At 36.2% G+C, this 16,223-nt stretch overlaps 1 protein-coding gene across 5 annotated transcripts in view; it reads left to right on the forward strand.

Annotated features, from left to right (window-relative positions):
* The first annotated feature begins 90 nt into the window (after positions 1-90).
* Positions 91-16,223, forward strand: part of LOC125674921 (rab-3A-interacting protein-like) — a 34,661-nt gene continuing 18,528 nt past the window's right edge. For 2 of the 5 annotated variants that reach the window (XM_048912288.2, XM_048912289.2), the window contains exons 1-4: positions 91-249; positions 1,977-2,671; positions 4,020-4,073; positions 14,658-14,844. In XM_048912288.2, the coding sequence (XP_048768245.1) occupies positions 2,064-2,671; positions 4,020-4,073; positions 14,658-14,844 (849 nt within the window). In that variant the 5' untranslated portion in view covers positions 91-249; positions 1,977-2,063. Of the gene's footprint in view, positions 250-1,976; positions 2,672-4,019; positions 4,074-9,645; positions 10,016-14,657; positions 14,845-16,223 lie in introns of those variants that run through there. The other 3 variants (XM_048912290.2, XM_056159418.1, XM_048912291.2) reach the window with 2 other exon arrangements.

Here is a 16,223-nt window from a genome sequence, read left to right on the forward strand (position 1 = left end):
TCAGGCGCAACCCTGAGGTTAGATAATGATTGATTCTTGTTTAATAATGGTTAATACTTGTATTATGATAAACTAATAAATAGAAATTTCGATTTGATGATATATTATAAAAACACATTACTGAATAAAATAAAAGAATTTGTAGCCGAGTAGAGCCCGAGACAACCTCAGTAAATCAAACGCGACCACAAGAGAAAAAAATGAAAAACTTGGAGGGATTAGGAATTGGTTTTTGTCCTAATTTTCAAGGTAATGCGTTATTGATATTGTTTACCAGCTTTTCAAGATGAATATATTTATAAACCTTGAAAAACTGCTTCCGAAACTCCAGTAGCACGTCTGTTTACCTGTATGATTATGTAAACAAAGCAATGTCACCCCCCTGGTGTCGTGATGTTGTATAATGAATGTTGACCGACGACCGTCGTGTGATATCGCCAGTTATTAACATGTATGTAAAAACCATGACGTTTATAGAAAAAAAGATGCTCGACGAACGAGTTCTATTTTCTGTTCACTGATCTTATGGGAACAGAAACACTGTTGACCACCAAGTTATAGTTTAACCAACTTGAGAAATTTCTTCTGTATAGTTGAGTCCAATCACATGGGGTTTTATCTGTAAAGTGTGAACACATGTTTGGGAAATGCAGTGAGACTGCTTTTTTGTCATACAAATACTAGGTATGCAATTTTGTCACAGAATTTACTTCAGGGAAAATAAATCTCCGGGGAGTGTAAGTTCATTTAGCCGGCTAACTGCATGCAGTTAGATGAAAATGAAGGATTGCAATAAAAGTAATTTCTTCCATGCAGCAAAAAAAACTGTAATATGTGGCTAGTGTTGTCATACATCACTAAATGAATGAAGGGGATTTGCAAAGGTGGGAGACATAGAGTTCTCCCACAATTATAAAACATCAGCAGTCTTAAAACTTGTATAGTTTATTCAATTTTAATACAACTGTATGTACAGTAGTACAGTCCATCAGCTTTTATATGCAACAGTAAGACAAATACATAGTTATCAAATAATGGAGACTTAATGACAAATGAGGGTATCTTCATGCAGATTAAAGACATTGAAATTGAAATAAATATTTCCTTTTACAGTCATCCTATATATGTGACCTGGATCTATGTTTAAGAAAACGATGTTGGTTATAATCGGAGTTTCTCTTGTACTCTCAAGTCCGATGTTTGAAGAAAATGATTGGTGATCTGACAAACAGACTGTTCAGTGTGTGGTTATTATATATATATATATATATATATGTCATTTTCAAAGTTTTCTTTTTCTTTTTTCATCTGCAGTGATATTTTGTGATAAGTTTTTTTTTTTAATTCAGTAGTTAGAACAATTTGAAGTAGAGTAGATTTATAAGTTTTTTATTTTAACCCCCCCCCCCCAACACCCCCAATTGTGCAAATTTATGCAAGAACAAAATTTGCGTTGAACTTAGCAAAAAATGAATGTGAGGTGAAGGTCTTATAAACAACCAGTTGATGGGGTTCCTTTTGAGAGTTATTTACTCATATTTAGATGTCACCAGCTGTAGGTGAAGTGCCACAAATTTAGACTCATGTTTATAGAGCTCAGAGCCATAATAGTGAGGGCTCTGTTTGCCATGATGTGGGACCTCCATATTGAAAAGACCCTGATTCTCACTTCTAAATGCTAGGTGCTTGGTGAAGGAGAAAGCACTACTTATGTGTATATCTTAGGTTTGATGTGGCCATGACACCACAGTGGAAATGATTCCACAATTAAAGTATTTTCCTATTGTAAAACTTCATGTTCAACTCAATGCTTTAAATAAAGAATTCAAACTGCACTGACAGAATGGGTGAGAAAGGAGTATGAAGTTAAACAAGAAAGATGTGCTTATGACTTTTTTTCTTGAATATGTCTAATTTTTGTCATAATTTTTTCCACAGATCACCCTGATCAAAATCTTTATTTTGTGCATTTTCAGATAAACTGTGAATGGATAATGTGGACAGAGGCCAGTAGTGGTTTACATGAATTGTGAGGGACTGCACGGTTAGAGCAGCCTAACAGCATGGCCAGTCAGTTCCCTTCTGAGGCCCCTGATCAACCCCAGATGTTGGACCAGAACATGAATAACCACCCTTCTATCAAGCAAACTCCCTCCCCTGGGGAGAAGGAGTTTGTATTTTTTCTTTCATCTCCAGACACTGAATCCATCCCCTCTCCCATTTCTGGTTCTCCTCTTTTGCAACACCACCCAATCACACCACAACTACTACAGAAAATTCATGCCGAATCACCCCAGAAATCGCCAAAGATCCCCCACAAAGACAAAACACCAGTAATTCAGGCAAAATCATCACCTTCGTCATCAACCCCAATCAAGATGGCTGATAAACCAATGGCCTCTACTCCTAATGAAGGCCAGCGGACCAAACCAAAACCACCAGACACCCCCCAACCCGCACCAGACACAAAACCGTCCAGCGATGGTTGTAAAACACAGGGTGTTACCAGTTCTGTTGTTAGTGGTAGTCATGGTAACAATGACTCTGAAAAGGTTGTGGAACCCTCAGGAACCAAGGTTGTGAAACGACAGAAACATGTTACCATGGCAATGGAGAGCAATGGAGGAGAGTCAACGAAAGATCAGGGGGCAGATGCACTGTATTCTGACCGGTAAGAGATTGTACTCATTTTGTCACCAGGCAAGGCATGTTAGACTCTTAGTACAGGTATTCTGTTTATGATGGTCATCTATTTTTACGGTATTATAACACTTGTGTGAAGGAAACTTTAATTTCTTTTCAGAGGGAAATTATTCAGTTTTATTTCCCTATATATATGTTAGTCATTCACAGTGCCAAACTAACATGGGGTTGCATTTATAGGGGTGTAAATACATTTGACAAAATTTTAGTTTTTCTATAGAATCGTTAATATATCATGTGTGCATGCCAATTTACATGTTAGATGTAATGACATCTTACATGTTTATGAAGTAATTAAATCTGAACAGAATGGCTTCGTTTAAAATCATTCCTCCTATAGATCTACCATGCATGTTAATGCAAAAAGAATATATTTTAATCTAATAAATCTGTACTAATCCATAAACATGGTAAAACGTTAATCATGTTAATTTGACTAAGAAATTCAGTTCAAGTAAAATTACAATCATGTATTGATATTACTGTGTACAAGTTATAGGTGTATAGTGTGCAATTCGTATCAATGATTTCACAATTTGATTGTTATTGAGTAGATAAAGTATACAAGTATATGTTATAAGTAGTGGTCACCAAAAGGGTTACATAGCAGCTATGTATGCATATTTTTCAATTTTGGGGTTGTATTTTTTGTGTGTGTGTGTGTGTGTGTGTGTGTGTATATATATATATATATATATATATATATATATATATATTTGTCCACAACTTTTACATTATGAGAATGAGATAGAGACTCCATACTAGTCTTGGTAAACTAAAAAGTTGACATCACTCAAGGTCAAACAGCTACAGGTGTGAGACAGCTGATGTTACAAGTCAAGGTCAATTAGCTTTCGGTGTGAGTCAGCTGATGTTACAAGTCAAGGTTAATTAGCTATAGGTGTATGATACATGTAGGTGATGTTATAACTCAAGGTCAAATAGCTAAAGGTGTGAGACAGATGATGTTATAAGTCAAGGTCAAATAGCAAGGACATTTTGGGTTCTGTAGAGGGCCTCAATTTGGCCCCATTTCTATAGTGCTAAAAAACAGTTGTTTTTCCTAAAATGACATCAAAATATTTCCAAGAGATGATAAAATGATTGGAAATTTATATTTTTGTTAACCCTGATTCATCACTCGTGATATTTTCATGAAAATAAGCAAAAGGGAAATCCAGTGTGACTAGTAGTCCCCATGGTAGCAGTGTGTTTTGTGTTGTATAGTGTAGTTTTATATCTATATGGTATATAATTGCTTCCTGTGAATGGAATGGAGAAACGCTTGAGTTAATGCATGCATTGTTTCCTTGTAGCCGGCCTGATCTCTCTATGTATAGAGTGAAGAGGGATCTAACCTTCTGTACAGAGTAAGTCGGACCTCCAGGCAGGGCATATGTGTTTTATGTACATTGTACACACAACATAGGACCAGCACCCACACATATACTAATGTACAGAATGTGTGTGTTGTCTGGTTTATGTAAACATACATTCACATTTGTGGTGGTTATACTGATATGCTTTTGTGTGGGGTACATGAAACACAGGAACGATGCTCAGTTTGTTAGGAATTGTAGCCTGGGATGTCTCTATACATATTAGTTCTTCATCTGTCAATAGCAAGGGTAGAAATCTTGATCACAGAGAACCGATGCACAACAAAAGTCTGTAGATGTATCAGAGAAACAGAAATATTCAAAGTACATTATTGAACATGTGACTGGAGACAATTCCAAACAAACAGAAATTTTATTTTGGTCTTTTGACCCTGCATGTGTATCTTGGTGCTTTGACTAAATGTGTGTGTGTTGGTGCTTCGACTAAATATGTGTGTTGGTGCTTTGACTAGATGAGTATGTTGGTGCTTTGACTAGATGAGTGTGTTGTGTTGGTGCTTTGACTAGATGAGTATGTTGGTACTTTGACTAGATGAGTGTGTTGGTGCTTTGTAAGCTAGTACAGTCAAACAAATGATTTCATATTGCTCAGTTACCAGAAGTAGGTAAGAAATACATATTGCTCTCATTTAACAGTGTCAAATAACCCATGATATACAGAACGTAATGTGATTTCTAACACACAAACTCTAAAAGATCCTATTAATTTCAGGATTTATGGTGTTCATCTCCCATCACTAACGAGCAACACAGCAACCGCATCATTTTCAAATCTAATGTGTTTTCTTTAAGGAGGTGTACTACATCATCATAATGGCTGACTTCCTTTTTAAAACATGAATGAAAATGTGAATATATGCAATGTTTGTATATTCCTTTTAAATTTGATTGCGTAGCTGGGTTAAGCTTAGTAGCTGGGTTAAGCTTAAGTCGGATAACATGTCAGCTGCTTATCTGTAGGTTGTGCCCCGGGTCAAGTCCAGCTGGGGTTTTAAATTTTTATCAGATATACTAAAACTGCATTTTTTGACTAAATAAAGTAAATTTGAAGGTTTTCAATTTCAAAATATCCCTGTATATATCCTGCACTTTTCTTCCATATCAAATCTCTCTGGTGTCTTATTCCTTCTTAATTCTTCCATATCAAATCTCACTGGTGTCTTATTCCTTCTTAATTCTTGGTGCTATCACAAAATTCGGTGTATTTTGTAACTTAATTGATTTACATGTATAATGTGATATGGCATAATAATTAATCAGACTAATGCTTATTCATAAACCAAGGGTATAGTCATTTGGAGGGACTCTGGGAGTGTATATTTTGGAAATGGACAACATAATGCACTCAATGTGTACTGGGAGTTTTATGTAAGGAATAAATGTGACTTGACGATGTTACTTGTAATTCCGGGGAATAACACCGATGGAAGTGTGGAGAATTTGCTTGATTGTCAAAACTGATTAAGCAGAACCCAAGCTTCCATTGCTTTCATGTCTACAGATCTCACCATGAACACTTTTCTTGTGTACAAGTAATGTGAAAAGCAGTACCTGTACTTGCAGGCACACTTTGGGAACGCATGCAATCTTAATTTTCATGTTGAATTTTATTTAAGTAGATTCTAATTTGCTATAGAAAAGTGCAATAAACTGATGTTTCCTTAACAACCATGTGCCTTTAGAGAAATTCTACTGAAATGTCCCTGCTGACTTTGTGTCTCTAGAGAAATTCTACTGAAATGTCCCTGCTGACTTTGTGTCTCTAGAGAAATTCTACTGAAATGTCCCTGCTGACTTTGTGTCTCTAGAGAAATTCTACTGAAATGTCCCTGCTGACTTTGTGTCTCTAGAGAAATTCTACTGAAATGTCCCTGCTGACTTTGTGTCTCCAGAGAAATTCTACTGTAATATGTCCCTGCTGACTTTGTGTCTCTAGAGAAATTCTACTGTAATATGTCCCTGCTGACTTTGTGTCTCGATCAAGAGAAATTCTACTGTAATATATGTCCCTGCTGACTTTGTGTCTCGATCTAGAGAAATTCTACTGTAATATGTCCCTGCTGACTTTGCAGGACATTCTTCCCGTACTTGACTGCGTTCCACCTCACACATATATACATGGGGGCGGGGAAGTGATCATGTTGAACATTAGGGTCCACCCCCCACCCCTTGTCACTTCCCCTCCGGTCCTCTCTGACATCCCTTTTCTCCCTCTCATCCTATTATCTCTCATCTCCCTCGACCCCCTACTCCCTCGACCCCCTACTCCCTTGACCCCCTTCTCCCTTGACCCCCTTCTCCATCGACCCCCTTCTCCCTCCTTTTCCTCTCTCCCCCCCCCCCCCACCCCCTTAGCTTTTTTCAATGTGAATTAAGCTAGATCAGTCCTTACAGCTCTGTGGGTGCCATCATTAGCTTGGTACATGTTACCCCAGTGTTATATGGTACTTAAATGTTTGATTAATGCAAGGTGCTCCATGATAAGAGACTGTAACTAAGCTCTCATCAGTACTAGCTCACTGAAATAGCTTCCCTGATTAGGGAACGTAAGGTGAAGACCCATCTCTTGTTTCCTGTCATTTATGATATATACACTTCAGTTATTTAAATTGTCAATTTCTGTGTGACTGTTGTTTTGTAACAGGTAAACAGTTGACGGTGTGTGTTTTATTTATATGTATTGTGTGTGTATTGGAGGAGCCCCCGGGGGAATCCCTGACAATCGATACGTAGGGAAGTGTTGTTATTGTTGTCGATGTACCGTGTGAAGTCTGGCACACTCTGTTGAGATGTAGAGACGGACCGCTATGTTGACAATGGTGCAGTATGTTATGTAAGTTAATTAATTCATTAATTAATCTTAACAGTTTTTGTCTGGTTATAAGTTCAGCATAATAGCATTTTTAAAAAAAATGGCATGTAACCTTTTAAATTATATGAATTACATAAGCACCTTTAACAGCAAAAGTAGCAATTTGAAGTTATTAATGAATTTAAATGTGGCTCTATACATGTAGAAGGGGTGTAGACAAATTAATGATGCATTTAGATAAAAGATCAAAAGATAGATGTTGAAAAAATTGAAATGCAAGTGGTAGTGGGAAGGGGCGGGGGTAAAAACTCCCATAAATTTCTGTTGTTTGCTGGCCATTGATTACCTGTCTTGAATTTTTTTTAAATCTACTTTTTAAATAGACACTTACATGTGTTTATAGTGGGATTTAAAGACTTAATAGGGACACTTTTATTTTGTGAATAAACAATAGAAATGGTAAAGAAGAAATAGTGTACAATGCATAGCATACGTGTATCTTCATCAGTTTGGATCAGCATTCACCCCGTTTAGTCTTAAGGAGTGGGGTTGGGGTGCTGGTCAAAATGATGTGAATTTAGTTCCATTAATATGTCAGTCATTGAAATAATTTGATCATCTAACAGGTTTAGCAATAAGATAACGCTTGCCTACTTGTACCCTTTAGATCAGTAGATATATATGTCAATTAAGTTGTGAAAATTGGAATTTTGAAAAAAAAGAAGGTATTTGTCTCTGTTTATAATTGTAATTAAGTTAATAATTATTTATACAAAATTAGATAGAGTGTCTTAATTTGTTCCTGTAAAAAAATTTAACACAGTTAATTACACGAAGAGGATTCTCTTAAAATGTCATTGTCTTACATACATCTGTACAGCGATGAATGTTGTTATTACAGCTTGGATTTCATAATCACTCATTTGAATATTTCAGACAGAAAATATCGGTTTGAATACTTGATTTTGAGGCTTTCTGGCCGGCAGCAATGCCCATCAGGCGCAGGACAAAATGTCTGGTTTGATCTTAATTATGATCAGAAGAACTCTGAACCTATAGTGTTCTGACAAGAGATAGCCCTTAACACATAATCAAATTCCTAATAACTCCTGTCAGCATTGACGAGCTTTAACGAGGTCGTAAACAGTACAGTAAACAATACACAGTTCTAACTGGGGGTCTGTGAGGTGTACAGGGGACTGTGTGTATCAGCAGGTTAACACTGCTCATGTTACCTGTTTAGGGAATTAAGAAACATCGTTTGTAATTGTCATCAATCACTCTCACTGAGAATTAGTGTGAGGAGTTCTATTCATCATGTATTATTAGTGCATGTAATACGGGCCATAATTTTTCTGTGTACATCGCCCTGCACGTTACGAGAACAAACGTGCTCATTACGAAGTGACGTATATGCAGCTTGGAAATACAACAACAAAAAAATATTATAAATATATGTATATAAATGATTTCCATAATTTTCAGTTTTTCTATACAGCAGTTTAATTTTGATGAAGGTGTTTATGTCGTGCAGTACAGGCTATTATATATGCCTGATATGCGGTAGAATTTACACATTTTCCGTGTAAAATAAAAAAAAAACCAAATATTTGATGTAAGAGTGAATTTTAGATCTATTAATTGTATCATCTATTCTTGATGTTGAATTTTAAGCATTGCTGTTAAATTCATGATTAAAGATTTATAATGACCAGAATGACCATTTGAACCAAATTACATATTAATTCATAATTTCTCTATCAACACTGACAGAATGAGTGTTAATTCATAATTTCTCTATCAACACTGACAGAATGAGTGTAAATTTTCTGCATCCAGTACTAAAAGTTTTGTTTTAATTTTGACAAGTTCTATTTTGTGTATATATCAGAAACAATGGCAATACTGGCACTATATTTAATGGAGGTGAAGGATAATTCATTAGAGAGCTCTTTGAATTATACAGTATTCACATTTCAAATCAAAACTTTACACTTATTCAGCTTAGGATATTTCTTTTTCCCATTTTAAACATATTTCTGAATTTCATCCAGTTTTAAATCTACAGAAGTTCATACTCCTAGCTTATACAGCTCCTGCCCCCACAATAAAGTTACTGACGGATTTAATACTAAATCAACATCCACTAAACTGTGAAAATAAATAGAATACAGGTGAAGTTATTCCCTCCACAGGAAACTGTTGCTTTTATGGTGGGGGTTAGGAGGTTGGATCTGACTGGGGGTGGTGACTGGACAGAAGGCCAGGTGCCTGTGGTTTTGTGTGCAGTGACTTTTTGAATTGGTAAACTTCCACATTTCAGCAGGTGATCAGGACAATGAATATCATATATATACATACAGCGAAGCTCATTGTTATAATGCACCCTGCACAATGAAGGCACTAGTTACATAAGAAATAGTAGAATAAGATAGTCTGAGAGTTCATTGTATTGTAGCTGTGTACCGTGTATGTGTTTAGTAGTACATCATCAGTGATGACTAATTAACCTCATTTTGTAATTATAATTATCTATCTATTTCTATCATAATCTCCTTGGAAAGAACAATTTATGTGAAGCTGATTATAAGTTATGTGTTCCAAGACGTGATAAATCTGACTATTAATTAGACGGGAATATCCCTGATGTTTATATATAATTATATATATAATACGTACGTGTAGGGTTACAGAGGAAGTCATGTAACACACACATACAGAAGGATTATACACACTTGGTAGACAGGAGGCGTGGCACCAGGAAGTGAATTATATTTAGTCCGCATAACATGAAATCGAAGTTGTATTGTATTGCACTGTGGAGGTCGTGATTTGACACTGTCCTAAATATGTACACATGGAAGTTTGGAGTCGGAGCTTTTCATTCAGACCATTAATCTGACACAAAACTGTTTAAGTGAATAAGATATATTCCAAATGGAAATATTCTGTTTCTGAACAGTTTGGAGTTTTGGTTGAATCATAAGTTGGAGAATATTATGGCTGGCATCGCAGGAAAATGTGATCTGTTTATTCATGATCAGTTACATGTGCCATCCAATGGGAATAGGGCAAATGATATCTTTATTTTCCGTCTCAGGTGAGTTGTGAAATGTGTCGAATTTAACAGCTTTATGTCCTAGGTAATGGAAATTTGACTTTTAAAATGCTCCATTAATGAAAAGGTTTTGTATATCTGTAGGGTTGAGTTGGAGTAGGTTAGGAGACATTTGTATGTGATGCGTTCCTTTTATCTGAAGGCTTATGTGTATCCTTATCAAGTAGTTTATTGCTGGACCCGGGTTCAGATTGAATTTAATTGTTTCGAATAAGGGGGATTTGATCTTGGGGCCTTTGTAATTATGATACTTATAAAGTACTGTGGGACATACTGCAGTCTCATAGTTTTATAGAATAATGATGTTTTATATACATACATCAAAGTATTAAATTTCATTTAGTAAATATAGATGCATGGGAAGGTTTATTTTGAAGTGGGTCATTGAAATTATCCACGAGTAGCTATAGGAAATGGCAGAGAGCCACTTATCAGGGCAATAAATGAGAGATTTATGTAGTGATACTGACTGGTAGTGACAGGGCGATAAGGTAATGAAATTTCAAATCACGGACTCCACTAAAACAATGGAGTGGTGTTGATGGCACGTACTGTTTGGACTTTGTAAACCAATAAGGCTACTTTAAAATGAAGAGATGAAATAAATACCATTAACATTGAGTGGCTGGACATGATGAATTTATATATGAGCTAGGCTAAGCGACTCATCTACACAGGGTTTTTTCACAATTACATGTGGATCAGCATTTACCACTTTCAGTCCAATGTCTTTTATGCAAATTACAGAGAATCCAACAACCGTGCTACCAACAGTTTGATCCACCCCTTACTGTAATCTAATTATATAGTAATAGCCGCATGCATGTTTCACATTTCTGAATCCAAATTTTGGCTTATTTCATGTTTTAACCTTTACATGGAGATGGCCCGGGGTCATATCATAATATTACAGAGTGCAGCCTGCATGTCTGCAATTCCATCTGCTTTCAAATCTGTTTGTCTTTCAGTTAAATTACCTTTTGGTACTATTATAAAACACTGTACTTATATATAAGGCTAGGGTACTTGTAAAGGTAGAATAATCAAAATTGATGGGTCGACGTCCCACTTGCTCCCAATGACTAGACAAAGAAGTCTTATTGTTGTGGAAGGTCAAGGTCAAACTTAACATTGGTAATTTTGTTGATGCAAAGCATTATATATAGGAACAGTAGTGATGATTAAAGCTTAAGGAAATCCCACTAGATTCACATGTTTTTAAAAACAACCATCATAGACAACTTGATACACATATATAAACAACTATCGTAGGCAGACTGTATAACTATCATAGACGGACTGTATAACCGTCATAGATGGACTGTATAACTGTCGTAGACGGACTGTATAACTATCGTAGATGGACTGTATAACTATCGTAGACGGACTGTATAACTATCGTAGATGTACTGTATAACTATCGTAGATGTACTGTATAACTGTCGTAGATGTACTGTCGTAGATGTACTGTATAACTATCGTAGATGGACTGTATAACTATCGTAGATGGACTGTATAACTATCATAGACAGACTGTATAACTGTCGTAGACGGGTTGTATAACTATCGTAGATGTACTGTATAACTATCGTAGATGGACTGTATAACTATCGTAGATGGATTGTATAACTATCATAGACAGACTGTATAACTATCGTAGACGGGTTGTATAACTATCGTAGACGGGTTGTATAACTGTCGTAGACGGGTTGTATTAAGATGTAGTGTCTCGATCTGTTATCCAATGATCCGTCAGGAGGGATTGTTGATAAGAGTTATTACAATCCATTGATATAGGTACACACATTCCCCGTGTCAGATAGTAAGATGTCTGTTGTTTTTCTTGGTCAAGGCCATTACTGTCATAGGTAGACAATACTAATAGGTTTGATAGGTCATCAAACTTGGTGTAATTGTGTTCACCGTAGTTTGTTAATGTCCAGGACATTTTGATATTAAGTAATAATTTTTCTTCTCAGGTTATATTTTATCAGAATGAAATCTATCTTGAGTTTTATGAATACAAAGTGTATTTAGAATGTAGTTATATTAGAACTAATTAATATTTTATTAATATCATTAAATATATTATAAAGAGAGTAATTGTGTCAAGGGAATACTGTTGTTGTTGTTTTTTTACCAAATAATTTGGTTTATTTGGATTGAATCCTTCTTTCTGCTTTATTGGACATATTGTCTGCAGCATGAGCTTTGCTCTTGTTTATGTTTAGTCTCCAGGTTGACATTCCATGTAGTGCATACAAATGTAGAGAGCACACAAATGTAGTGTGCGATGGATTGATGATTTTATTTATGATTTAATACATGCACATTAATTGCAATATTATGTAACTGATGATGAAGAGGGTGATTGTTTTGTTGTACATGTAAATGCATGTAGAATTTCAGTCAGATGTGATTGATGATTGGGTATGCCGAGTGATGGTTTGGTATGCCGAGTGATGGTTGGGTATACCGAGTGATAATTGGGTATGCCGAGTGATGGTTGGGTATGCCGAGTGATGGTTGGGTATGCCGAGTGATAATTGGGTATGCCGAGTGATGATTCGGTATGCCGAGTGATGGTTGGGTATGCCGAGTGATGATTGGGTATATAAGTGATGATTGGGTATGCCGAGTGATGATTGCCGAGTGATGGTTGGGTATGCCAAGTGATGATTGGGTATGCTGAGTGATGATTGGGTATGCCGAGTGATGATTGGGTATGCCGAGTGATGATTGGGTATGCTGAGTGAGTGATGATTGGGTATGCCGAGTGATGGTTGGGTATGCTGAGTGATGGTTGGGTATGCCGAGTGATAGTTGGGTATGCCGAGTGATAGTTGGGTATGCTGAGTGGTGGTTGGGTATATGCTGAATGTATGTCTGCTGGTTTTCCTGTTTGTCTTTAATTATCTTCGGTGAATTTTAATGAAGCTGCAGCACTCTGATGTACCTCTAAGAATGTTCTAATGATTCTGAATAGCCAAATGTAATTGTCCATTTGTTTTTAATTTCAATAAACTTAAAGTCAATTCAAGGTACCCTTCCTCTCCTTGAGACTTTGTTAATGCATCATATCTCCTAATAACCTAGGGCTAAGTTCCAGGACCCACATTGGGGTTGAGGTGGCCCCTATAAGTCTAATTCCAATTAAGCCTGGCTAGTGTCGGCAGGGACTCCTTCATTTGTCTCTCTATATATAATGACTTGACTGTTGATTGACTGCTGTTTAATAAGAGTTGGTGTGCAGTGATTAACAAATATGTCTGATTGTGAGTTTTTAATAACAGTTGGTGTGCAGTGATTAACAAATATGTCTGATTGTGAGTTTTTGATAACAGTTGGTGTGCAGTGATTTACTACTATGTCTGATTGTGAGTTTTAATTACAGCTATTTTCTGCAACTCTTCACTAGAATAGATATATAATGGATTCTTTCAGTTGTATTTGATATAACTTAACATTTCTGCTTAATGAGCTTTGCATCCATCAGGCAGCTTTATACATGATTTTTTTTGCCCGCTGATATGAATGGATTATAGAAAGTAAAGCACAGTTTATAAATAGGAGAGGGCATCCTTTAAATTAGTTGTTCTATCTTAGAATTCTTGTGAGATCTTCTTTTTCTGATGTTTCACCTCAAAAACATTTGGCAATGCTACTTAGTCTTCTATGGTTCTGGTAATATTGTTCAACATTCATCAATATCATTAAATCAAAGCTTTGTTGATACGTTAATTCTTATTTCTTGTGATGTAGCGACTCTAAATCATCATCATACTGAGCATGGTCAGTTATAAATATATAATTATATATTAAGTATGATAGTATTCTGACCATGGTCAGTTATAAATATATAATTATATACTAAGTATGATAGTATTCTGACCATGGTCAGTTATAAATTTAAGGTGGATTATTAAACCCCAAGGGAGACAATTTTCCCATGACTGAAGGGAGATAACTCTGCTGTGTGCTTCTTATATGAAAATTAAACTTCAAACGTTTAGTTCATTTGGGGATATGTAATACATATTTAGCAAATAGGCCAATTCAACTTAATAAGTAGATTATTATCATCCAGGGGCACCAAAAAGTATGGGACGGGTGGGAGGATTTAATTTTTTAATTTTTATTTTCTGAGAAAAAATATTAATGACAAACGAGTTTTTGTCAACAGAAGTGCATCATTTAATGCCAGATGGATATTAAGCTATGCTCATTTCACAGATGAATTCCAGGTTAAGCTTTAATTTCAAACATAGAAAGATATATTATACCTATAACTTCTTTAAAATTTACTCCTGTAAGAATTAACGCGAGAAATTAAGAAAACCATAATCTATTTCCTTCACATGGGTTTCACGTTGCTATACCGGAAATATAAACAAGAAATGTAAATACTGGAGTCGGGCATGAAAATTTTCCGCAAATCGCAAGTTTCGCAAAATAAAAAAATTCTGGGCGGGACAATTTTTGAGGGGCGGGCGGGGATGATAATCTATCAATTAAGTTGAATTGGCCTTATGAAAATAAAATAAATCCTTTTCATGAGTAAATTACGATTTTTACTAATTATGCTGTGTTACGATGTAGCTGCAGTGTTTGGTGTACATTTCAGACCCGAGGAGGGCGACATGGATACGTCAGCTGTTGAACTACGAAACCGGCCGCGAGGCGAGCTACGACACGCCATGTCAGAGGTCCTGCCCAATGAAGTGCGTCTCCGCAAACGCAGCCAGACCATGGCAAATGTCAAGGAACATGCATACAGCAGGCTACAAGAGGAACTCTCTAAAGCTCAGGAGGTAAAAACAGTATAGCAGTACATGTCAGACACTGAATTCTGCAGTATACAGCAGATCTGTATGTATTCAGACTAGAAATAGATGATTCATACTGTTACAAATGCTAGGGAATAGTCTCTCTGGACTTGAGAGAGATTTCCTGATGCCCTGTCACATATTATACTTATTAGTCTGTCACTGATAGTCAGTAGTGCAATGACCTTGAGAAAAAGTCATATTCACATTTGTATGTTAAGTCTGCATCCTCAATTGTTGCATGAAAATTGACCCAGAGATATTGCTTTTATATTCAGTCACGATCATGATCATGTGATTTTTATGCTGTGTTCATTTAGGGATTTAATGGGTCAGTCATTATAATATGTTGTACGGTGTGACCGTTGAGACGAGCGAAGCCCATTAAAATCTTGCAACACGACTTATAGACATTTTATCCGCCTCTTCATCTAACGCGGGAAATATAACGTGGTGGATGTAAGTTATATTGTGACGTCATATTAGCTGCAATGTTTTTTTCTTTTCTCAAACCAAGCAAAAACAAAATGTTTGAAGCTATGAGAAAGCTTATCTGGAATTTAAAAACGTTTATGGTACTTTCTAAACAATCTAATTATTTTAATTACGGGTTTGTCAATGAAGTATACCGCAGTGACGGCGACATTTTTCCAGAAGCATTATGGGTAATACTCATCTTTTTTCAGCTGAAGAAGAGCAAATCACGTGACTCATATGTGTAATCATTGGAGCGAGCTTGTCGCGTCGCTTTGCGACGCGAGCTTCGCTCACTATCAGTCTGTTGTCTGTCTGTACTGTGACTTCTACAACAGGACAGATGCTGAGATCTCTTGATCAAATTATAGTTTTCCCTTCACAGAATATGAGACTTCAGTTTCATCTATCACAACCTTAGAACCATTTAGTCTGAGAGAGATAGCTTAGTTAGGCTGAGAGAGATAGCTTAGTTAGTCTGAGAGAGATAGCTTAGGTAGTCTGTATTCCAACAACAAGACCAGTAGCAATGGTTTGCATGCTCATGAAGGATTTGTCTGTTTAGATTTTTAAGTCAAAGTGGCGGTATTTTAGCCATATACTGGTTTTGAAGTGAAACCAGTGTCTGGTTTTGAAGGTTTTTTTCTGTCATTGTGGCAGCTTGTAATAAGCCTAGATTCTTTTATTAGACACCATGACGGCAGTCTTTTACATGTCAGATAGGTTAATTGTGATCCCTGACACCAGGGAAGGAGGATTTTTTTTTTACATCCCATCCGACGGACCATGGACATAATTATGTTTATTGACACAACAATGTTAATTTAATAAAATCGTAAATGCATAATTCTAAATCTTATTCCTAAAGTTGATCTCGTGTAAACATCTTA

The sequence above is a fragment of the Ostrea edulis genome, chromosome 3 (genome assembly GCF_947568905.1).
Source record: "Ostrea edulis chromosome 3, xbOstEdul1.1, whole genome shotgun sequence".
NCBI lineage: Eukaryota > Metazoa > Mollusca > Bivalvia > Ostreida > Ostreidae > Ostrea > Ostrea edulis.